This window comes from Lates calcarifer, linkage group LG19 (assembly GCF_001640805.2).
Source record: "Lates calcarifer isolate ASB-BC8 linkage group LG19, TLL_Latcal_v3, whole genome shotgun sequence".
NCBI lineage: Eukaryota > Metazoa > Chordata > Actinopteri > Centropomidae > Lates > Lates calcarifer.
Genome location: NC_066851.1, coordinates 13,282,296 through 13,304,612, shown reverse-complemented (window position 1 = coordinate 13,304,612; position 22,317 = coordinate 13,282,296). Strand labels below are relative to the sequence as shown.

The window sequence follows — 22,317 nt, the reverse complement described above, 5'->3', positions numbered from 1 at the left end:
ATGGATATGGAGTGTGGCACTTTACAAGGTGTGATGGTGCATTTTTAGAGGAACAAATGAAAAAAAACTTGTTTTTAATCACACAGACACTAAGAATACATTAGGAGAACTAAAATCCTCATATCATTAATACAGAGCTGTGCATTAGCCATTTCAACACAATAAAATTACAGATTTATAAAAAAGCAGAGAAAGTTTGGACACAAATTGAAACATAGGCAAAGCAATACCACAGCTGCACAGGTGGCAGCATAAATGTAAGCCATGTAATTTGTCCTGCGACAGTAATAAATGTACTGGTCTATGAAATTAATCTATTTAAATGCTCTCTTAAAATATCTAAAATACCTTATAATTTTCCATTGCTTTACCAAACATCTGACAGAGTTTGAAGTTAAGTCAGTGGATTTATCAGGCCCCTCCACTGTCAATCACTCGACTACTTTCCCAGCCAATTATCTGCGGAGCCCCAGCTGCTTTGGACTTTATCTGTGAACTGTTTACGAATGTCCTATCACACACATTCTGTGGTGCCTGTGGGGGAACATGAAATGTCTCTGTAGGACCACCACCGCTCAAAGCTCCTACAAGTCTTTGCAAGCTGGCAATACATTTCCCCTGTGTGGAAAGTTTCTCTACAGGTAGGCCATCCATATTCTGAAACTCGGTTTACTATTTTGTCCTTTCTAGGTACGTAGGGAGTTATTGACATTGCCAAGATTATCACAGTGAGGCTGAATATGTATTTGGTCAGGGCAAATATAACCCTGGATGTGACTTCCATGTCTTTTGTGAACAGCTATTTGTATCAAGCATTATTTAATGTAGTAGATAAATACAAATTAGTTTAAAATCATGTCTTTTTCCTTATTAATACAATAACGTCAAATGTGTGGTGGAAGTTATGTTATGCTAATATATTATGGGATTAATTTGCATTACTGCTCTGCTACTGAAACAAGTGTTTAATCCTGATCACACTATTTCGGTTCTGTAATACTATTTCCTCTGTGAAATCTATCATCAAACTTGGGTTACTTTTTGAATAATTTTCTCAATTTCTCATGATTCTCCAGTGTAGCCTCCTAACAGCCCATGTGGAAGAATGAAAGGAGAGAAGCTGTTAATACCAATGGTACTAATGTCTGTGATGATGAGTTTTGTACCAATACAGACATCTTATGGACAGCACTTGGCAGAGGAGACCTGCACTGTCCAGATCCTTGTCCCTGGACTTAAAGGCATGCAGCTAACACACACACACATACACAATACAAAGTGAACAAAAACAGAATCAGCCTTTCTATTTTCTGATTATTTTTCTCTGCCCTTCCCAGGAGAACCAGGAGAGAAAGGACAAAAGGGAGCACCGGGGAGACCGGGAAGAGTCGGCCCTCCTGGAGAGATTGGTATAGTGTATACACCTGCAACAAGTGAAAATGACTGCAGGATATTTTTCTTCTCATAAATGCAAGCTTATGCATCTCTTCATTTTTTTCACCAAGCTGAAACAAAAATGAACCAGGGTAAAGATCACATTGCTTGGGCTGATAATGCGCTGTTACATCACTAACAGGCCATCCAGAGATGGCCAAGTGTTTACATTTGGGTGAGAGGTTGGAGGAGAAACAACTTGCAGAATCCACTGCTGCGGACAAGTGTTTACTGAAGACCTTAATGAGGAGTGGAGAGTGTTCTCATACTTTTAAAGCAGATTACACAGACTCATCGTTTTAATTAACGTACCTTAGCGGAAAGTAAAGGGTGGCTGGAGAATTTTTTCATTAACTTTAATTTGTGGTCTTTTCAGATGTATGGCTTTTCATTTAAAATATTCCTATCACATGCACTTTTTTCAGGCCAAGCTGGGCTTAAAGGAGAGAAAGGAATTATGGGTCGCTATGGAAAAGTGGGCCCAAGTGGAATGAAAGGTCATTATAAAATGTACAAATATACTTTAAATGTAGTTGTTTGGGAATTAGTTAAGTATACCATATTACATTCTTTATGAATAATTATATTTCATATCTCAGGGGTAAAAGGAGACACCGGGGATCCAGGTCCAAGAGGCCCTAATGGAGAGCCAGGTGAGATAATTATTCAGTTTGTCAAACAGACTGTCGCAGGATTAAATGCACACATTTGGTGAAATTTGAGAATGAATTATGGCAATGATGTAGTGATCCTCCACATTTTTGTCTTCAGGAGTTCCGTGTGAGTGCACACCAATGAGGAAGATGATCGGAGAAATGGACATTCTCGTGGCCCAGCTATCCTCTGAACTGAAATTCATTAAAAATGGTAAGATCTCAGCATTCTTTTAAAAAAGTACTTGTGTGTTTTGACAACATTCTGACGCCTCTTGTCTGACTTCTTGTATCCTTGCTGTTGTATCCTCAAAGAACTGCAAATGCTGGGCATGTCAATGTGAAATTTATAGAAATACAAGTGCTCATTTTTCAGCACTGCCCTCCCCTGCAGCTGTTGCTGGCATAAAAGAGACAGACAGTAAAGTCTATCTGTTGGTGAAGGAGGAGAAACGCTACTCCGACGCCGAGCTCTACTGCCAGACGAGGGGAGGGCACCTGGTCATGCCCAAGGATGAGGGAGCCAACGCAGCCATCGCGGGCTACATCACTGAGGCGGGCCTGAGCAGAGTCTACATCGGCATTCACGACCTGGACCGAGAGGGCGTTTTCACCTATGTGGATCGCTCTCCCATGACTACGTTCAGCAAATGGAGGAAAGGAGAGCCCAACAACGCCTATGATGACGAGGACTGTGCTGAGATGGTGGCCTCTGGAGAGTGGACTGATGTGGCGTGCCACCCAACCATGTACTTTATCTGTGAATTTGACAAAGACAGTGTCTGAGTGCAGTCCTTACTGAAGAGCTGTGACAAAAAAAAATGATAAATATAAATGAGCTACACATTAGTTGTATTCAGAGTGTTTGTGCTTTACCTTCTATCTGTAAATATGATGACAAAATGACATGTAAGTTGTGCAAACTCATATATTTCCTTTCTTTTTTCCCTTATAGCCTGATATTTATTTTCTTATCTCACAAACAACCTGATTTTTTGTTCTTTTTGTAAAATTTTTAGTTATTGTACGTACACCTTTAACCTCATACTCTGTGATTCACTAGAGCTCCCAACAGCCTGCCTGGTAACACACTGACTTTTTATGTTATGCAAAGTATCCACTGAGCAATATTTGCTCCAGTGCCGTCAACAAACAAGGCAAATAAGCAAGTGCAGAGGGCTGCAGATTTTGTAGAAAAAATGAAATTAAAAGAAAGATTTTGTAGTTCCAGTTGGGTGCTTTTAATCAAAGAAACTGAACACACTGTGCATTCTATATTCATATTCACATAATAGGTTATGTGGCGGTTGTTGCACAATAAACATTCACTAATAATTTTTAAAAAAAGAGAGATGGTGTCTGTACATTATTTTCTGCCCCTGAGCTGACTGGACTTATTTAGTGGAACCAAACCTTTGAACCAAATCCTGAGCCAGAGTGAGACTGTCTCCACCCAGTGCTTGAAAACTGTGCTGCACTGGAATAGTTTCTTACAGTGGGATGTGTGTTCTGTGGCTTTGGATCAGTGGGCTGCTCAATGGGCCTTTTTACATCAGACATTTTGACTCATGGAAGAAAATGCACAGGTGTTACTGATAACACTAAAGATTGCTGAATGAAATTGTGCCATCATTATTTTATTTATTTATTTTTTTTGGACTGTGACATGTCATAATGTCCTACAATGATTTTTAAAAGGGTATCTACACATACTAAGATAGTTTTTAAAACCTTTATATGGCACTGAATAAATGCTTTGTATGTTATACCCACTATAAACAGATAAGACCTCCCTCTGTAGCATACCAAGTCCTTTGGGTGCCGTAATTCACACAAAATATCTTATGGGTGAACAAAGTCTGTGTCTCATTTATTATCTAGGGAGCAGAGAAATTACATCTCAGTGACCTCACATCTTAAAACATCCACGTTCTGTGTTTCTAGCTTTAAACAGTCACAGGTATTGACTTAACTACTGGGGGAAACGGTGATTACAGACTGTTCAAAATGTGATTTTTAAAAATGGGTGACACTGACCTTTAAGAGTGTCAAAGGAAACTCTCCCACCGTTACTTCCTGGTCCGCCACTTGAGAAGAAACAGGAGTCAGCTCTTTAGGTAACCACACATTTTATTTCAGTTGCACTTGAGGAACATCACTAGGAAAAATAAAACATAACCATTCGAGCAAAACACCATGTCGATTTTAATCTATATAGCTGATTTAACTGTGATGTTTTAAAAGGGATATTTACTTGTACTTAACTGTTGGAATTTTTAAATATATTAATATTGCTTTGGAAAAAATGTTGAAATCTATCTTTGGCAGTGAATTAAATCTAATGGACTGGAAGAAACACACTGGCAAGTAGTGTTGATTGGTTAGATTAACACAGACGTTTTTTCTGTGACATGACTATTATTAAAAAATAATGTATCATCTAAACACAAGAGGGTTTACAATAATAATAAATTGATTACACTTGGTAATTGTTTGACACTGTAATGTTTGCTGAATGACAAAAACAAGACATTACACACCGTAGGTTAGTATGACATTTTCTTCTTTGAAAATCCTCTATGGTTTAGTTGTGTGATTAATAGAAGTTGTCTTACAGCCCTGGCTGCTATTGTTTTTTGGGATGGGCATCCCAGCTGAGATAATATTGCATGCCTCTAAGAAGAGGAATTTGAATATGTATGATGCAGTTCTCCTAATAAAGCACAGCACCGGTCCCTTAAGAAATGAATAATTAATGCTGAGATGAATTATGCATTTAATTGACCAGGAGTTGTCTGGCCTGAACCAATTAGGTGCCATTGTTGGTGCAATCTCTGGTTACATTTGTGGTAAACAATTTGGACAGCTCTGATTAACAGTGGACTAGCAGATAATCTGTAGTGAAAAAAAAAAAAAGCCTGTGAATAAGAGATATGGCGACAGTGCATGAAAATAAAATAAAAAAAACACACACCATGCATTTGCAATATTTTAGCTTGTGCTCATAATAAATGACTAAAATTCAACTTGCCTCTGCAGAAAAGCAAGGATTAGAAAGTGTACTTTGAATATATACAACGAATAAAACTAAAATTAAACACACATCTGTAAAAATAAGCAGCTAAATGGATACACTTCTTTGTCTCTCTCCACAGTATTTCATATACTTAATAAAGTAAATCAACATATCTTGGTAGATGTGCTAAGCTCTAGAGGAGGTTGGGGAAACATGCATATGGGTATGTATCAATAGCATCAGCATCTGCTTATCAGTTGACAGCCTCCAGCACATACTGGAAGATATACTGAGGAAAATTCATTAAAACACATTTCTAAGCAGTTGTTGGACTTCACTCTGCAATTGCCAGATGTAGAAGGTAGTTTAATGAAACTGCCTATTACATCTGGCCAATGTGGGATGTCTGTCTTCTTCTTCTTCTTCTTCTTTTTTTTAATATGCCTGATGTAGCAGTTTAGTGTATATAGCATATCAAGGTTTGTGGCTGCAAATACATATTGGAGTCTTTCTGTTGCAGTCAGACTTAACAATTGTAACTTTAATACAATAAGGTTATTTTGCAATGCAAAACGTAACTCATGTTGCAGCATATGATATAAAAGTCTTCAAAATGCTGATCATCTATGACTGCTGAATCTGGTTCATTTAATATAAGTCCTGTAGTCCAGAAGTTGCTGAGATACTATGAATCGTGGCCCCCTGCAAAGTACCCCAAAATCCTGGTTGAGGAAAGAAAGCAGACAAAAACCTCATACAGCCTTTACCAAAGAAAGCAAGGAAAGGGGAAGCTTTAACATGGGTAAGTAAGTCACTGTACAGTGATATTTGAAGCAGTATAACTCAAATTACTATAGGCTCGATCTAATGTGGGCATACATCTTTAAACTGCTGCTGTTTGCGTTACTACTACTACTGATTAAATAATGTATTATTTTCTGGTGGCTGGTTGCCTCGGAGACAACTACGTTTTGGAATCAAACACTAAATTAACGTTAGCTGCACACAAAAGAAACAGGCCAACAAACAACACAGACGGTGGATTGGTTTCTTGATGCTGCTCCTCTCATGTGGAGGAATTGGTTTCCATATCAGATGCTATCTCCAGTTACGTCTCCGGAGACTCATCACCCACCTACCAGTGACACATTTACTTTTGACACCAAGCGCTATTATTGTTTGTTGGTTTAAACTGCTACTGTTTGCTAGCTTAAAGATGCCGGGCACAGCAGGGACAAGTGATTTGCCACCAACAAAAACAATAACTGTTTACAGGAACGGAGACGCTTTCTATCCCGGAAGGAAAATAGTTGTGAATCCGCGGCAGGTGTCAACCTTAGACAGTTTTTTGACCACTTTGACCAGGGCCGTTGAGGCTCCGTTTGGCGCCGTGAGGAGGCTGCATACTCCCGTACAAGGCCACAAAGTTCAGCATTTGGACGACTTGAAGCACGGGAGTGTGTACGTTGCAGCCGGAAATGAACAGTTCAAAAAACTGGAGTAGGTAGCATGCTGTAAGGTGTGTGTGTGTGTGTGCGGTTTTAGGAGGGAGGTCAGTTCACCGAGGACAGGCTTCACTCTGGGGCCTGTAAAAATACATGTGTTCCGGACAGTGAGCTATCTTAGCACAGAAAGTTTCTGAAGTGTTTGCTGCTTTTGTCCTGTGAATATTCGACGGTTTTAGAACTATATAGTCCACAAAATGCGTCGCTATCTCAACGTAAGTACCTACGGTTGTAAATATCCTAAACTTACACTTAAATATCTTTAAGTAAAGTCTATAGTGGGGTATACTGTGCTGTTTTGCGTATCAATATTCTCATAGTGTAATTGGCTTAATCTAACACTTTTTAGTTTATATTTAGCTGTGAATGCAGTTTCTCACTGGCAGCCTGTATATGTTAGCAGCTTAAGCTCGGGTTTAATCCACTTAAATGATTTTTTTTTTAACTGTCTTCCAGCTATTGTGAAATAACAACCAAGAGGCCCCAGAAGAAGAAAAATCACCAGGTAATGTTGGAGCAGGTGCACCTGCTCTAACCTTTGTTTTCAGGTGCTGTCTTGTTAAGTATGACTATGTGATAGAGTGTTTTTAGTGAGACTTTAAAAAATCTAAATCCCTATTTATATGATTTTCAGATCCAACCTGTTGTTCACAGCAGAATAGTAGTTTCTGCTCGCTGGAGTAGAACTACTGATGAGTCTTGCACAATAAAGTGAGTATTGAATGGATATAAACTTAAATCAAACGCCAAAAGAGCAGTGTCCTCTGTCGTGTTATGCAATGATAGAAATATATTTTTCTTTTTGCGGTATTGTGTTTCGCAGTGTCTTTACCAACGGAGATGTTTTAGTGCCTCCAGCTCGAATACGGATTCCAAAGTACACGCTCAGAAGTTGGGAAAATGTTTTAGCCTTGGTGACAGAGAAAGTGCATCTTCGAACTGGTGCTGTGTACAGGTAATGTCTGACATCAGTACATTGTATTAAGTTAGTCATGTATCAGTGAGTGGCAAGCAAAGACATAACCTGTACTTCCTCTGCATTAGAAAGATTGATCCTCCTTTTAGTCTCCTACTATACTATGAATCATGACACAAATAATGTCCTTCAAATTAAAGTAGTTTATCAAAAATGGTGCACATGACTCTAAAGAGTCAGCTACTCTAATATAGATGAAGGAAACATGATTAGTGGAGGCATTCCAGTCAGTTTAAATGCATTTAGCAGAGTGGAAGGATTTTTTTGAATTAATTAGTGGTTGGGACTATGTTGGGCTATGATGTGCTGTGCTTACTGGAATTCATCCAAAACTGATTAGGCAAACACTGCTTTGATGGATATTTGAAAACAGGCTAACATTAAATTCAACCACAGTATCTGATACATCTAACTATGTCATACTCATAACCAAAACACTTATATTTATAAGCATAGTTGAATATGTGTTGTGTTTATATATTTATATTTTTGCTTCTTTATTTGTTCATAGGCTTTGCACATTAGATGGACATCCTATCTGCGGTTCCACTGAACTGGAGAACAACCAGCACTACGTTGCAGTTGGGGCAGAAAAGTTTAAAGCTTTGCCATATGACCAGTGCGTCCCTGGGGTTTTAATCAGGGAAAACAATGTAGTCGAAGGGTATGAGAATTATGCTTTTTAGTCAGCGAAATACATTTTGATTTACGCAAATCAAATAAACACTGGATTCCTGTATTGATGTAAAAAGGAAAGAGAAAATATGTTTGTCAGTATTGGTTTCCATTTTTCTTCCCTGCAGCCAACACATCCTGCCTCCTATTAGGAAGACAAGACATGCAAAGGATGTGGTGAGTACAGAGTTGGGTGCAATTTTCCATCTGGTTCACTTTCTTGCGACATGCTGAATTGTTGATTTTTAAAAATATTTTCTAGTTTATTGCTATAACACCTTGATAGCATTACAGTTGAAAAACATATCTTTGCACACACAGCATTTCAATTAACATTTCCCACGTGCGAGACTTCTTGTGGGGGTGTAATTCGTTATGAAACAGCACCATCATCAATCACTGTCTGCAGGAGGCATTGAGTTACCGTTGCTTTCCACTTTGATGGGTAATCCCCACAGAGACAGACTGGCCCACTTGATCAAGTGCAGTGAGCCTCACAGACAGATCATATGCACCAGGGGGACTTCACTGACTGAAAACAAAAAAAAAATCTCTTATTCAAACCAGAACCGGGACAATTTGTATTGTGATTAAGTAGACAGTGAAATGCTTTGAATCCATGTGAGGATTGCGCTGCTGTGGGCCTCGAGATGAACACCAAATCACACAGTGAAGATGAGAACATGCCCACTCAGCAGGTTGAGGCAGAGACAGGGGCCCCTTGTGAGAGATGTGTCTGACATCTGATTTTTCTAACCATGAAAGATGACAATGCTGTGGCAGATGCCAATTTTTTCAGATGGAGAAAAATACCCCCACCTCACCTCTAGCTGTATCTGTGGTAGACTTCCATTATATTTAGAAATCAGATGAATATTTATTAGTAATATATCAGAATCTGTTTAAATGCTGTGACTTATTTGTAAGATTTCTTGAGCTCATTAAAATGTATCCCGAGATGAAACAATAGATGAAAACCACAACCAAACTTTGCTTAGTTGAGGTTCGCTCCTAACACAGGTAGAAAATCTGAATCAACACTGCTGAGACCACAGACTTTGCCATTTCACACAGTACCATGAGGTGGAGACAGAGACAGAGCTATGCCTCTGTTTTGCATCCACCAGCTCATTGTAGTATTAGTCATTCACTAGACATGATGCTGCCGCATTTCACTCCCCTCTCCCCTTCGCCTGATCCCTCATGAATTTGTAAACATGATTTGACCAGTTAATAAGGGCCTTTCAGAGGGGAAAGATACATGTGACAAATATTGCCCACTCTGTCTTGATCTGTCAGTTGTTTAGCTTACTGATTATACATACATTTATAGGGTCATGTCTGTCATTAATTTCAGTTTGACCTCACAAAACAACAGCAGTCTGGTTTGAAATGCCTGTAAAAAGATCCTTTAAACATGCCCAGTGAGGCTGTGTAAAATGTAACCTTGCTCTGTCAACCTCGCTGTATGGGAATGATGTCTGTCCTGTCCCATCTGCACCGGCGGCAGAGAGTTTCTGTGCCGCTGAATGGGACATCTGGTCTGGAGCAACCACTGAAGTCTAAACTGACGGCTCTGCAGAGTTTAATATTGAAACTCTCTCCAACATACCATGTTCCCATCGGTAGCAAGCATATATGCTGAGTTAGGTGTTCACAGACATGATGAGGTAGAGAGATTTTGAGGTAGACATAGCATGAAGAGAAGATTAATAGGGGAGAGAGGAATGCAAAGAGAAGAAGATAAAAAATGAATAATGGTGTACATCAAAGCAAAGTATTACAGTAATGATAATGAGCAGTGCAATTGTGCTTCAAATGTATAGTAGCTCACATGAGGCATCCTGTGAAAACTGCCCAGAAAGTCTGACTAAACCTTTAATGGCTGCGCTCTCTGACATCAGCAATGACTTGCTGCTGCTGCTCCCCGTTTCTCCACTTTTCTCAGATGATCTCATTGGTTAGGGGAAGTAGCAGTGCCCTGTGGAAAACTATACCCCCTCACTGCTGCCAGCATGTCTGCTCGCTGAAGGACCTGGCCCTAGGAATGGCTCCTGCTGATACCACATCCAGTATGACTGGGGGCCGGTCGGTCCAATTGGTTGGGACCCCTGGTTTTCCCCTGGCTATCATATCACAGTGTCCTCTTGTTGACTCCTGTTCTCCGCCACTTGAGAGGGCTACAGATTACTTGCTGTTTGGTCCCCCTGAGCCCCCTTCACACTAACTCTAGCACTCTCTTTCTCTCTCTGTCTCTCTCTCTCTGGGGCCTCCTGATACACACAGTTGTCTGCTCCCACAGGACACGGTACTGTAGATATGTAATGCAGAATGAGAGGGGAGATGACCTCAGCTTTTCCACTGCCGTGTTTCCAGTTGTGCTGCTACTTGTACTGTACTCTCCCGGTACTGCAGCACCCCTCGTCCTCTGCTTTCCCCTCCCCAAGTGAGACAGTCTTGATTTAACTTTGTTGATTTAAATAAGATCTATTTACATCTCACCACCAGGCGGTAAACATGGAACACAAGTTGTTCATTTTTTGGCTGCCCTGATATATTTTGATATTGAACTTTTAGTAAGAAGTTGTTTCACATCACTCACAGATGAATTGAGGTTATGAAACTGAATTAACAGCTTACCACTGCGACAGTGCCACTGCTCTTCTGTCTTTGATCTTGTGTGGTTGTGGACACTACAGCACTAGAGTGTGAACTCTGTTTCAACTCCCCTTCGCTGAATATACCAGGCAAACTTCACTCTTCTTTTGTTGTTTTATTTTTCTCCCTCGGCCCACCAACGGCTGTAGAAATTCAAAAGAATATCAACAGACTTTGCCTCTGCATTAAAGAAAGCAAACAAGTGAAGAAACAACGCTGCTATTCCCCAGACTCCATGTTAGTGAGCTTGCAAACACCATTGCCAGAAGTGTATTCTGGTGGAAGCCTGAGATCACTACACTATCCCCCGAGCCAGCCCAGGGATCCAGCCAGGCAGCTGCAGTAAAGAGCACTGTAGCTGAAAAGAAACATTAAGTCTGCTCTCTCCTGCTCTCTGTGTCTGTGTCTCTCATTCTCTGTAAAGGAGACATACCTCACCTTGCTACCTACAGAGGGGATGAGGAGCCTGTGAGGAGAAAATTGCCTTTTGTGGAAGCATTAATTCAGATGTGTACCCTGCTGTCTGAACATCACTCTGAACTCTCCCCGCTGCTCGCTCTCTTTTCCTCTCTTTTCCTCTCTTGCTCCCTCACTCGCTCACAATGCAACTAAGTCCCAAGCCTGTTTTTTTTTTTCTCTTCCCTCTCCATCAATAACCTTCTGCCGTCTACTGCTGAAGAATAAGTTATTCCCTACAACTCCCTCCCTTTCCCTTTAAGCTTGTTTGGATTTTCATTGTTTGATCTGGCTTGATAAATAAGACAAATGCAGTTAGAAATTCATGGCTGCCCCATTTCATCAATAAATGATTAGTTTGCCACACTCCCTAGTGATTGATAGGTTGTGCATGGGATGTATTGGAACCAGATGAATTCAATACAGTAGGAGTCACAGGGGAGCTACAAAGCATATCAGCTCATGAAAAATTGAGGTCAATGGAAAATGTAAAAAAGCGTCACAAAGAGAGGAGAAACAAGTTTCGCCCCACTGTGTTTTGTCTTTTTTTCTTCTTGCTCTTTACAGAACAACAGCAGAAAAGTCAATGATGAATCACAGAGAAATCTGAGGAAATATGCCTTAATCTGTGCCCCTGATTTCTCCCCTTTTGTCTCTCCATGTAGTTTGCTCACACAGGCTTTGGAGAGGACCTTGAGCACACAGCCAGGGGCCAGATGAAGAAACACACAGCCAAGCCAGAGAGAACCAAACAACAGAGGCAGGTGTCCAGAAACCCAGTTCTGCTCTTGACAGGGGGTAAGCAGAGCAATTCTATAGTAATATCTCTCTTTCTGTCTCTCTCTCCAACCCCCTGTCCTCATAGTATGTTTATTTTATCTCCTACACATCCTCTCTCACTGTGACAACATGTAGAAACCTGTTGGCTGCTGAAGACAAACTTATATGTATATGCATGTGTTTGGTGTGTGTACACATGTGGGGCACACATGAAGGAGTGTGTAGCATAATATTTTCCTGTGAACGTGTAAGTGCAGAGATAGGAGTCTGGTGTGTGTTGGGAACATAAAGAAAATCTACCGTTTGGCAGGTGGAAGAGCTTTCTTTGAATTCTCAACCTGTTCTTTAAAGTCCAAAACAGAACACAGCTCCCTGCTCTTTGAAAGAAACACTACTCTTTTCTGTGAATATTAAACAGAATAAGACTTCAAACACTATCAAGGGGGTTTAAATCATAGATGAATTCAATCAGGCCATTTTGTTGAATATGAATCCAGAAAGCCCTGCTAACTATGTGTGGGGAAAACAAAATGCTCTAATTTTCTCCTGATGCCGGGAATCAAAATGGTAATAAGTTATTAATCAAATAAATGCTGACAAAGACTATAAAAATGACAAAATACTCCTTTAGATTGATGGGTTTGGACATTTCATCAGTTGCGCTGTTTAAAAGTGATACTCTGTTAATCATTCATAGAGAGTAACTGTGTCTTTACTTCTTCTATTTAGTTATTCAGTAGGTGTTGTTTCATGGGTGTTTGTTTTACCATCTGTGCTCAGTAATACAGTGGCTCAACTTGAAAGACTCATCCTGGGCCATGAATAACATAATATTATGTGGTAGAATAAATTGGATAATTGCCACAGTTTGAAACCTGCCATGCTTTCATATTGAAAGGAAAAACAATTTCTTTCTCCCATTGGGCTCATGTCAAGATGCTGCTGTTGTTTGTAGTGAGGCCAGAGTGCAGCTTCCTGGCCACATTTTGGAACTCTCATCATGCCTATAGTATGGCTTCCTCTCACTAAAGTCATCACCAAAGGCCTGGAAGTTAAAAAGATAAAAGTCAGGAGGCTTCCTTGTAACTACATCACGGCTTAGAACCCTTTGTAAAGGCATGTAGTGTTCACAAGCATCATCAGCTACAGGAGCTTAGGTTTTGGCAGCAGATTTCTTTCATCATTTTGCTTTTTTCTAACGAAAGTGAGTCTAGAAGGAGATCCAAAAGTAATGCCTGACTGAAAAATATAATAAAGCCTACATATTTTGCAGCTGTTTAACTGCCTCTTGGAGCTAAACCTGAGAATGTATTTTTCTGAACATGTTCCTTTGGTCTATGACTGATGAATCTACCAGACCTGGTTATTTACTATTTAGCTGAAGTAGATTCAAGCTCAGTAGTGTGTTTCATTATTCACATTCCACCCTGTATCAAATCCAGCAGCTGCAGACAAAAGGGAGTTTGTTTACAAGAGAAGAAACACTATGACGTTGCTATACAAGCTATTCCCCACATGCATCAAGAGCAACCTGTCACTGTCAGGAACTAACCCTGGACTGAAAGTTCACGCTGGCTGGCCATATTTGTGGCGTGGCAGCTGTGGCTTTCTGTGGCCCCTTTCGTCTGTGGGACCATTCTAAATAAATAAATGACTTGACAGCAACATTGATCTCTTGTGAAGTTGAACAGGAGAGTAAAAGGGAGAGGACAGGAGGGCAGTGAGGGATGGAGGGATAGAAGAGAGGGAGAGAGTGAGAGTGTGCAGAAGAATAAGAGGGCGACTGCCAACAGATGAGGTAATTGTGATTAATCACTTTTCACTCAGAGGGCAGCGTGTTCAATGCACAAAACAAAAGAAGTGAGATGGCAGGAGCAGCGGAGGTGCAGGAGGACCGCCAGCTGAAGGTGGACCTGCCAATTGATCAGGTAAAAAAAAACAGTCCCACACAGTATTGCAGCCTGATGAGCTCTTTAGCATACGATCTTTGAACAGCTCGGGCCTGTTTATCTGACAGGAAGTAAGAATTGATCCCAGTCTAAAAACACTATCATTAACTTCACCAAAGATAAACATAGGCTATGTGCTGAATTTCATTTAACTGAACAGTATGCTACTAACTGAACTTATCAGTTCATATGATTCAACAACTTGCTATCAATGAAGATTAACAGGACAGTATAAATGTTGAAAAAAAAAACAAGGTGTTTACAGCTGTTTTGATGCACAGTAAAATGAATGGGTTAGATTGGAAAAGTGTCTGCTGCTGTAGCATAGCATCCTTTCCCCATTTTTACCTCTCTGTGTGTTTTTCAGCAGAATTAAGAATATACTTCTAGTACAGTGCAGCATAATTTTCTGCTCAGAATAGGGCTCATGAATAGAACAAGTTACATAAATATATAAATATTTAGCAAAATCAATACAACAGTACAGTACAGTGTAAGCCAAGGGGGATCTTGTTTTTTCCCTTCCTGCAGGTTGAGGCCAAGATAGTTGAAGAGGAGTATGAAGATGGGAGTTCTGCGAGGCCCTGCAAGGCCTTCCTCCATGATTCAGACAGCTTGTATCTGCAGAGGTCTATGTCTCCAGGTTCCAGGAAGGATGTAAGTACCCTTATTAAAAGTTTTATGTAGTTAGTATTTCATGTTTAGTTCATTTTTACTTTATAATTATGTCCAATTTTTTTATTTGCTTTTGGATTAGGTCACACAGAAATGGTCTAACCAACAATTATGGTAATCACCATTTTTATAATTGCAAGAACATCACATGGACATGCTTGCAGCAACTATACTTTTATGTAATGTGTGTGTAACCTGTTTTTCTGTCTCCATGGTTCTCTCTGTGTATTGTGTACTGTGTGTTTACAAGCATAGCCCTTCCTCAGGGCAAGGAGAGTCAGTAAAAGGCACAGGGCACAATACTGGCACTGACATAAGATTAAAGACACCTGAGCTCCAGGTCCAACTTTATGTACTATGAGAAAGCTTAGCTGTAGCCAAAGATACTGTATGTTTCACAGCAACATCTCACTTAAAAATACAGAGAGATTTGTGTTGGTTATTAGAGTTGTGCTCCATAACAGCATGTGGTTGTATTTGATGTCTGTCCTTTACCCTGGTTATTGTGTACGCTCACAGTGATGAAGTAGGCCTGAGCTGTGTATACAGATGTTTTTGCATGGATCTGTGGTTCCTAGAAATTACACTCATTTAAATACACTTATTTTGCTCTAATAATCCTCGAGGGACAGCAATATGAAGCAGTGTAACTGTGATGAATGCACACAATAGTTGGGTGATATTACTATTCCAAGCAATTTCATTCGGCTTTGAAATGAGAAGATATTGAGTCTTATTTAAGCAATCAATAACCTTGAACATTTTGTTTTAATGAAAACTATAATTTCAAGCAGTGGCAATTACACCATAGGGGAATGTTTTGGTGTGGTGATGATTTTGCTGCCGTATGCACTTTTGCAATAAAGATATTCTTATCAGGATTATTATTGACTTCTGGGGGCCAGTTATGACCCTGGCTAAAGACCTCATCAATAGCCTAATTCATTACTTATCGCTTTTAGTCGAATGTTGCTGATTCAGATTGGCTATGGATCGCAGGGAATGACCATTAGATAATGGAAAATAATAATAATAATCCCAGTACAGACTCAGCTACTTTTTGCAATAATCATCTTGCCAGGCAGTTTTTGATTTGTCAGCTAACGAAGACTGACGTAAGGAGAAGGTAGGGTTGTTGTTGCAAACGCTCCAGTTGAAAATATTGTGCCACATCTGCAGGCTACAGTTTACAGTACAGTCATCAAAACTGTGTCAATGCTAAGGACATCATTTAAGCCTAAAATGTAGAAAGTTACAGTAGACAACATGAAGGGAGGCAACTTTTTTGATTTGGAGCACCTTCTACCTCACGAAAATCTACCTTTGCAGCAGCCTGTTTTATCTTCATCCATGTTTTATCCAGGATTACATTATATTTATAAAAGTCGTTGTTAGGCTAGAAATGATACTGCTGCAAGTGAGACTTACCTCACTTAAAGTCTGACCATCATTCATGCATACTCTCCTCTTTTCCCTTTGAGGCCAAACAGACTGTCGCTGTCTCGTTGTCGGCAACCTCATCATTTAGAGGGCTGTGAATAATAATGAGGGATAACTGCACTGCTATGACTCATACTTTGAGCTGAGTTCGGACAGATTTCCTCCCACTCCGGTGCTCATACGTGCTTGTGAAATGCCCCTTGTACTCTGTATATGTGCACGTATATAGTAGATATTGATGACCAAATTCAATTACATGATTACATTTTCAGCCCATGCTTTAAATGATTTATTGCATTGAATTTAAATAGTGAATACATTTACAGACAGCACACCGGTGAGGCGGTTGCGCGCGTGTGATATTGACCTGTGTGGTCCAGGCCAAATAAAGAATAACGAGATTCAGCATCTCTGCCAAGTGGAGATGTCCGCTGGGAGTGAAGGCAGGCTATCTCAGTGGAAGAGAGCGAAGGATGGCGAGCTCGAGTCTGATGCACATTTATCAAAGCTTTTCTTATAATCACTTGACTGACTTTTGTTGGGCTTTCTGAAGGTTGGGTTTTCCTTTAGAGTGCACTCTGTTAAGGAGCTGATTGATTTCATGAGGGGGGACTCTCTGTCTTATGTTGTAGATGTCACACACTTTGAGGAAATGCAGACAAGGGTATGTTTGCACCCACTGGTGTGGTATCGTGTTTACAGCTATCATTTGTTTTGATTTAACAATATTGGCTGATTTATCAACCAGTCAGCTAAGCATTTTTTCTTAATTAATATTGTTAGAAATGCCAATACGACTAGGGATGTTTGATCAATCGTCTTCCTCTTCTTAAGAATTTTGTGATAAAAAATCGAATCATTATTGACTGCCACATTGATCCATCCCTTTCCTTTTCCAATCTAAGTCCATTTCATTTGTCTTTCAGCTGGTTTTCCATGCTCCTATTCCCCGAAGCTTAGGTTAGCCATTTCAAAGGCCTTATTCACCCCATGCAAGGTCAACTATAATCAACTCTAGACAATGTCACAGCCTTGCTTTTCCAGTGAGCGAGGCAGAGGAAGACGATTCCTCTGGGCTTTTAAGGACCTGCTGCATTATACCATTCAATTACTGTTCATTAGACAGTGTACAGCCATTAATCAGACTGAGATGTTCTGCTAGTCCTCAGCGGGGACAATGAACTAGGGAAATTTACCCTAGCTTCCTGTCTGAGCCACTGTTTAGTGGTAAGGCGAGAGATGACACTTTGGAATGCACTGAAGCTTTCAGTACAGAGACATCCTCAACTGAACTGCTACTCCACTCCCTGTGTCTGTTTTCAAGCGAAGTTCTCCGCTTCATGCAGCCCTGTCTTTGAATTTTAAGAAACATAGGCTTTGTCAGAGATTTACTGCATATGTGGGAGAGTATTACGGATCTGATATATCACTAAAAGGGGAGGAAGCTGACAGATTTACTGATTAGAGCTTCATATGCATTGAATATGACTAGATGATGATATGAGAAACTGATTTATGTTTTCCAGGAGGCTAAAGAGAGGGAGGTGGCTTCCAGGCTCAGCAGAATACGGTCACGCATGTCCCGGTTTTTCAAGGGTAGGTTCATCAAAGCATAAAGCCGGGTAGTAGCTCACTGGCAGTAGCGGCGGCGGCCCCCGCATTCCCCTCCACATCACCTAATGCACCCATAAAGAGACCACTAATACACTCTGCATTACCAGTTCCTCCTTCACATTGCATGTCACCAGATCCACAAACCACCTCTCAACATCTGGGAGAGCTTTACGCCATGCTTTATGGAGACCATCTGGTTGAGTGGGGTTTTTTGCCTCCCCCAGTCTCAGATGACTTATTCTAGTATTAAAGGCACCTGCACATCAAGGTGTGCCACGCTGAGAGCCTGGGATTATTCACCACTCTTTTTATTTCCCATGTCATTTGTAATTTGGAACCAGTCAGACAGAATGAGAAGGATATGTACCTTGTTACTATGAAAATCCTTGTTTTTCTCCATGAGTCCTTATTCTGAGTAGAATTGCATGGTCTTGCTTTTATTTGATTGATCTAGAGAAGAACACATCTGAAAAAAATACTAAATAAGTGCTATACACATTTGATTATTGGTGAAAAGAAGATAACATAGTGTTAAAACACAAGCCAAAGCAATGATGTAAACTTGGCATTCTCTTTGTTGGGGGAATGTGCCTTTCAGTTGGTTCAGGCAATTTCATTCTAATTGCCTACAAAACATAGGCTTTGGTCGTGAGGCCCATTCAGTGGTTTCCCAGCGTCCTCCTTTTGTCCCTTGTGAAAATTCCAAAGGTGACTAATGGAACACGATGTGAATCCCTGTGGGTGGTTATCACTGTCTGCCCTTCAATCTGAGGTCTGTGCTGTCAGTGTGACACCAGGAAAATCACTGCATCCTGTACTAACAGCAGGCTCCCTACCTCACGCACGTGTCATCCCCGCTATCATGAAAGTACACAAATACACATCCATGTGCATGCACATATGCACAGTTATCTAACAGACAGCAGTTTACATCAAATGTTGCTCTTGTACACATGTGCATGATTTTTCGTACGTACGTGTATTCTCTTTCAATTACCCTCATATTGATAGTACTGGAGGTCGAGATGCAGACTTGTACACTCCAGCACTGGCTATGATTTCCCTGCAGAATGTCAATGGGCACTGCAGGGGGCATTTGAAATAAATCACAGCACATTATTGCTTGCCGACTCCAGACCGACATACTCATTTTTCTGTCCCTATCACATTATATTGTTGTTGCTGTTTATGAATGGTTCTGCATCATTCATGCCTCATATTCCCTAGCTGTCATAGTGGATCTGCAGATGACACAGATGCAAAGCACAACTGGAGACTCAGAGCCGTAGAGGCGGGAAGTGGGATGTGAAAGGAAATGTAACAGAATCAAACCTGCCTGCCACCTGCTTTGCATCAAACTGTCAATATCTTGGCCAGTTTTTATACTTGGAAGGAAATTTTTCAGCTGAGAGAAAATAGTAGGCCTTTTTCTAAGAGCAAATCTACTATCAAAGTGCTTACTGTACCCTGCCTCCTTCATATACTTTACTGGGGGTGTTCCATCTTGACTTTCTTGTGTGAAAGCAGGAGATACTACTGGGTTCAGTTTTGCTGAGATTCTCCTTCAAAAGTTATTGGCACCATGTACAATGGCCTTGTAATTTATGAGAACTGTTAAGGCCTCTGACAGAAGTTGTAAAGCATCTTGACTGATTGGGTAGATATGAGATGTGTGCAGTCATGGCATATTGTCGTCTGTATGTGCGCGCGACATGCAGAGAGTTGCATGGCTTGCTCTGTCACAGATAAATTACTCCACACAGTCAAATTAAGTTGTTGTAAATCACCTTGTGGACCCGGGACTAGTCCTGAGTGACGACCTTTACGCCTATTTGACTTTAACTCTTATTTATGTTAATCACATCTGTATTATACCGACAGTAAAATTGTGTCATATTCTAAAAGGTCATTGTTTTGCAGCTCAGCATATGACAGGGACAGAAAAACACACTAGTTTTGTGTATTGTTAAGCGTAAGAAGTCTTGACTCTTATTACTACTATATATTTTCATTCTCTCATTTTTGCAGAAAAAATGAAACATTAACATGCCTTGTTTTGATCTGCATGACATTCATTCAAAAGGTATGTGATATATAAATAACCTAATTATGTATCTCTTTGATTATGAACTGAAATACATAGAATGTAGTAGAGCTCCATACAGAGGACAGAATTGCTCATGGACCATGTGGGGATGCATGGCGTGTCCATGTTATTGTAACACATTATAACAGCTTGTGAGCATTACAGATGCTTGATGTGGATATTAAATGCTTATGAAATCTCTGTACAAAGACCATTGTCATGGCTTGTATGACACTGAAGTAATCATGTGTTCTGTGGATGTTAGTCCACTACAGAACATATTTTATTTTTCTTTAGCTTCATTCACGCATCTGTGCAAAGTTTTATTCGGGCAAAGAGCAAATGGTATCCTTGGGGATGTCTTTGCTGAGGGAGCTTTAGAGCCTCTATTAACTACAGTAAAGTTGGAGGAGAATGTATGCTTTTCTTCTCATTCATCATATACATGTCATGAAAGGCCTTCAAAAGGCAGCAGCTCCCAATAGCAGTAAGTGTCCTTTTTTTTTTTTTAACCACATTTACATGGTGAAAAATAATAAGTTCCAAAGACTGTGTGTTGAAAATCAGCCATTGTGATGTGAGAGACGCGTCTGCGTGTGATCTCAGCTGCACTCGAGACGACAGGCTCTGTGAAGTGCACCACTGCCCAGTTACACATTAGCTTTGATTGCCAGTTTGTTCTGTGCATAGCCCATAGCTTTGAACTGCGTCTCAAGATGAAAGCCAACCTTGTCCACAGTGTGTCCACTGTAGACCGCTGTTGCTTATTTGCTTCAGGCACCATCAAGGGCTTCAGGACTGTTTTTTTAAAATAGTTCTTTACCATGCTGGGATGAACATTATGTATAATTTATCATACAATGCATCCCGAGACAGCACCCCATCTCAAGTCCATTTTAATTTAATGCCCCTTCTTTCTTTCTGCATCTTGTGTTGACTGTGGTCAGTGTATGATATCACTAAGGTATGTCTTTGTTGTGTCAGGCAGATAAGACTTTGATATTAGTGGTTCCCATACTGAGAGCATCACCATTCAGTGCTCATTCTATCTCTCCCTTTCTCTCTGTCTCTCTCTTTCTTTCCTTTAACAGCCAGAGCCGTAGAATACAGTGTCAGACTGCTAAGGACCAGACGTCCTCATTCACTTCTTTCTCCAGAAGCCAGCTGCTCATGTATAAGATGAAACAGTGTTATAAACCAAATAAAAATGTCTTGCCTCTTGACAGCCCCACCGTGAATATATAGCCTCTTATTTCAGTGAATATATTGCATAATTATGTATGGTTATGAATATTACATGGAGCCTCACACTGAGCGCATGGTAAGATGCCTAATTGCAGAGTTTAATTATTAAGAAGCAAAGGTCCTGAGCGGATTTTGTGAGAAGCACTTTTGATAAATTATTTTTTGCAGTTTTCTGATGAATTATTTTGGGGGCTTGTGTCTAATCAGCAGGCATAGTGGACGGCGTAACTGCTCTTGAGAGAGACTTATCTTCCCATGGAGAGGAATTACTATGCTGATTAAATCCACTGAAATCAACTAATAACTTAATGATATTGGAGTGGATCAAAAAAAAAAAAAGAAAAAATTATTGCCTCTCATAGTGGTGGCTATGTAGAACACAAGGGCGCAGTGATGGGTAGAATGAGGGCTGTTGCCGTTGACCTCGGGGCACAGCTTTAATATTTCTGTGTAGCGTAATGGAGGGAAACAGAGAGCGTGTGATGGTATGTACTATAGCAAACCTCATATTAAACACAGTGTAGTACAGCTTTACTTTATACTTCATATGAAGCACTTCAAGGAAAAAATCCAGAGAGGCTGACTAAACAAGGAATAATAAACTAGTTCTCCCTCAAGTACTGCCAAAGCCACCAAACGGAGGCGCTTGCATAACTACACCACTCTTGCTACTGCCTCTTCTTCCTCTCCAGCATGTACTGTAACTGAGGCGCCCACACAAAAATATTCCTCCCTAGTTATGTATTCAGTTCAAGTGCACTCAGTATGCAGAAAAGTTTAAGTCTTGACCTCGGAATTGTATCGAAAGGAATTTGAAAATGAATAAAACAGTCTTCTTTGCGTGTTACTTCAAATATAGAACTGGTGCACATGATGTATTCTTTCCATAAAAGCTAATGGCTGTAATGCAGACAATAAGAATCATTGACCCACTTAATCGCAGCTCTGTGTCACGCTGTGACAGTGCGAAAGTTGGCTCACCTCAAGCGTAGGATCAAGTGCGGGGTAATAGCCGGGCTCCCTCCATTCCCCTCCTACAAAATGCATGTTGGTCTAGCACTTATGAAATGCAGTCAAGCTGCTTTTCGCGAGCCAGCACAAATATGTGAATAATTGATTAATATTGATGTGAGGATCACCTCGGTGTATCCACTA

General features: G+C 40.4%; 2 protein-coding genes across 5 annotated transcripts in view; both read left to right on the top strand.

Annotated features, from left to right (window-relative positions):
- Positions 1-442: 442 nt before the first annotated feature.
- colec11 (collectin sub-family member 11) lies at positions 443-2,931 on the top strand. Of its 2 annotated transcripts, none has more exons than XM_018683924.2 (7): positions 443-641; positions 1,077-1,241; positions 1,338-1,409; positions 1,860-1,931; positions 2,034-2,087; positions 2,206-2,301; positions 2,464-2,931. In XM_018683924.2, the coding sequence occupies exons 2-7, from the start codon at positions 1,106-1,108 to the stop codon at positions 2,871-2,873; spliced, it is 840 nt and encodes a 279-aa protein (XP_018539440.1). In that variant the 5' UTR covers positions 443-641; positions 1,077-1,105; the 3' UTR covers positions 2,874-2,931. The 2 variants fall into 2 exon arrangements, with proteins under 2 accessions (XP_018539440.1, XP_018539441.1); XM_018683925.2 differs by having other exon boundaries at positions 456-641; positions 2,482-2,931.
- A 3,141-nt stretch (positions 2,932-6,072) lies between these two features.
- LOC108888151 (doublecortin domain-containing protein 2) overlaps positions 6,073-22,317 on the top strand; it is an 83,339-nt gene continuing 67,094 nt past the window's right edge. For 2 of the 3 annotated variants that reach the window (XM_018683991.2, XM_018683989.2), the window contains exons 1-10: positions 6,073-6,603; positions 7,065-7,113; positions 7,243-7,319; positions 7,432-7,563; positions 8,096-8,248; positions 8,388-8,436; positions 12,039-12,171; positions 13,981-14,081; positions 14,634-14,759; positions 17,744-17,813. In XM_018683991.2, coding sequence (XP_018539507.1) covers positions 6,158-6,603; positions 7,065-7,113; positions 7,243-7,319; positions 7,432-7,563; positions 8,096-8,248; positions 8,388-8,436; positions 12,039-12,171; positions 13,981-14,081; positions 14,634-14,759; positions 17,744-17,813 — 1,336 coding nt within the window. In that variant the 5' untranslated portion in view covers positions 6,073-6,157. Of the gene's footprint in view, positions 6,604-7,064; positions 7,114-7,242; positions 7,320-7,431; positions 7,564-8,095; positions 8,249-8,387; positions 8,437-12,038; positions 12,172-13,980; positions 14,082-14,633; positions 14,760-17,743; positions 17,814-19,859; positions 19,915-21,008; positions 21,150-22,317 lie in introns of those variants that run through there. The other variant, XM_018683990.2, reaches the window with a different exon arrangement.

What these genes read in the sequence shown, in the direction of transcription:
- colec11 (XM_018683924.2), top strand. Translation starts at nt 1,106, where the DNA reads ATGAAAGGAGAGAAGCTGTTAATACCAATGGTACTAATGTCTGTGATG. An exon ending in CGGCCCTCCTGGAGAGATTG is followed by an intron (nt 1,410 to 1,859) that starts GTATAGTGTATA and finishes CACTTTTTTCAG; the next exon opens with GCCAAGCTGGGCTTAAAGGA. An exon ending in AGGCCCTAATGGAGAGCCAG is followed by an intron (nt 2,088 to 2,205) that starts GTGAGATAATTA and finishes TTTTGTCTTCAG; the next exon opens with GAGTTCCGTGTGAGTGCACA.